The 2500-nt window shown below is 34.4% G+C and overlaps 1 protein-coding gene across 3 annotated transcripts in view; it reads right to left on the bottom strand.

Annotated features, from left to right (window-relative positions):
* The window catches only part of LOC113811799 (4'-phosphopantetheine phosphatase), a 22420-nt gene that overhangs the window by 7961 nt on the left and 11959 nt on the right, over window positions 1-2500 (bottom strand). For all 3 annotated transcript variants that reach the window (XM_027363621.2, XM_027363627.2, XM_027363634.2), the window contains 4 exons: window positions 2145-2358; window positions 1848-2000; window positions 1610-1706; window positions 1107-1299 (listed from right to left, as the gene is read on the bottom strand). In XM_027363621.2, coding sequence (XP_027219422.1) covers window positions 1107-1299; window positions 1610-1706; window positions 1848-2000; window positions 2145-2358 — 657 coding nt within the window. The remainder of the gene's footprint in view (window positions 1-1106; window positions 1300-1609; window positions 1707-1847; window positions 2001-2144; window positions 2359-2500) is intronic.

Below are 2500 nucleotides of genomic sequence, written 5' to 3'. Positions count from 1 at the left end.
TGCCATTTTCCAATGTCCACATTTGTCTTTTGATTTGCTTTATCCAGATAGTAACAGACTGTTTTCCTTCACAGACTCCATATCATCTCTCTACGTAGTAAATAACTCAGAACAAGATTAAATGTAACATTTTCTTAATGTGTCATATACTTCATTTTTTCAAAATATTAAATTTTTAGTCATGAATACAATGCTGAGCATAGAAATGGCGTCATCCTTGGAGCCAGCGCTTTTCCAGTCTTGGCTTATTACTTGTTTCTTGATGGAAATAATCCAAAATGAGTCTAATCACCCTTCAAGAGTTTTGTGCATTCATAATGAGTGTTTTCTGTCACCCTGGCCTTTGCTCATGATGGCAAGTTCATGGCATGTCACCTGGCCTGTGGCCATTTTTACCCATGACAGCAAGTTCACATAAGCTGGCCCTTAATCCAAACTGTTTCACAATGTGGTGGTCATGCCAGATTGAAGGGGTTAATATCTCACAACTGGGACTGATGGAAGGGGGAGGAGGTTGATTAGAACTGCCGGGTTACCAGAGTGGGTTTTCTCTTCTCTTTTGCTTTCTATTGTTTTTGTACACACCATGTACAAAAGAGAACTCATGTTTGTTACAGCTAATGTAACAAACCTGATAATTTACCTGATAATTATAACCTTCACACCAGACCTCTAACAGACAATATCTTAAATTTTTCATTGGCCTAAAAGAAAATAAATGTATCACATATGTTATTTATTGTAAGTTTGGTAAGTCTAAATATTGGAAGTATTGCAAAACTAAATATTGTAAGTGTTTTATGTCTAGTACTGAGTCTAAATATCATAAGTATTGTAAGTAATGTACATCTAAATATTGTAAGTACTCAAGTCTAAATAACATAATACTAAGCTTCCAAAATTACTGCAATCATTGTAAAATTAATATAAGTCTAACTAAGAGTAAATAAAATCAAGCTGCCAAAAAGACTTGGTAAAAGGAAAGAAACAAGAGAAGAAAAAAATGTATTAAGAGGAAAATAATGAAAAACAACAGAAACAGTGGGGAAAAAATGAAACAAATCCCAGAGAAAAAATGTATATATAAGCAGAACTTGTGCACTCACTTTCAAGTTTCCCAGCAGCCTCCTTAAAACCTAGTCCTGCCTCCATGAGTTCTACGACTTCCTTAGCTCCCCAGTCAAATACATTTCCTGCTAGTACTCCCCTGATCAGGACTTCTTGACGCTCCTTCCATTCTAGGGAATCAAGGTATTTCAGGTGGTCCTTCAACATTTTCAGGGCATTTTCATTTTCAAACTGAAAATATGTAAAGGTGTTAGAGTTTTTTCTTGGATGATTCTCATACAATTAGAACCAACTTATTTTAAATACTACTAGAAAAGTGATATGAAATCAAAACTAATCCATAACATTAATTTTCTATTTCAACAAAACTTTGAAGAATATACTTATAATACCAAAAATTTTACAAAATAATATGCAAGTCTCATCATTACTTTGTGAATTTTTTTGTCTATGCAAAATTAAATAATACAAGAGAATAATAAAATTGATTAATACAATAGTACAGTGATTCTTTGGGACTTAAATTTAGTGAGTCAAATACCTTTTTCTGTTGAAGGTACGGGTCAGGAAAATCAAACTCATTGAGACAATGTTCCCTCATGTCCAATAAGCTCCTCACAGTCAGGTTACCATATGCACTATGAGAGAATGAAAAAATTGGCAAAGGTGTTTGTCTGATACTGTCTGATAGCTATGCATACGGCATAAATATAGTATACTCATTAAATTTACAAAAGTTAAACTGCAAAGAACATACCAATTTTCTAAAGTTTACTCACAATGGATGGTTCTTTAGATTGTGAAGCCTTTGCAAATACTTTTCACGAAATCTGTTGGCTCTCTCCACAGCATCTATGCTATTTGGCTGGGATGAGACAGCCCGGCTGACAAAGCTACCAAGTGAACCTTCAAAGCATGACAGCCAGTAGTCTCTGTTAATATGTAGAAACATATGTTGAAACTTATTAAGTTATAATTCCAATAAAATATAAGGTAATCAAGTGAAAATATTATGCATTACTAAATACTTAAGTCTGTCATTTAATCAGATATTTCCTTTTCAGAAACAAATATACCTTGCTTCTTTATCCTTGGTAAGGTCTACAGTATCAGGTACATATTCTTCTGGATGAGCAAGTAAGGGGAAGAATGTTAGCTGCTGATCACAACGATCAATCTCTAGCTGATCAATGGTTCCACCAGGCCAGCCTCCAACAGGAGGATGAGGTAATGGAGACTGAAGCCCTGAAGAGCCAGCATAGTTCTCACCCCAGGAATACTTCTCAGAATCTGTACAAAATTACAATAGCAATGAAGATACTTCATGCATAAGATCATAATACTTATAAAGAACTCAAAGAGTGAACTTTAACTTATGGCAAGATTTTGAAAAATTCCCAACGTATTGATATGCACAGTGTTTCAGTAGCAT

Source organism: Penaeus vannamei, chromosome 9 (assembly GCF_042767895.1).
Source record: "Penaeus vannamei isolate JL-2024 chromosome 9, ASM4276789v1, whole genome shotgun sequence".
NCBI lineage: Eukaryota > Metazoa > Arthropoda > Malacostraca > Decapoda > Penaeidae > Penaeus > Penaeus vannamei.
This window is presented reverse-complemented; position numbering and strand designations above follow the sequence as displayed.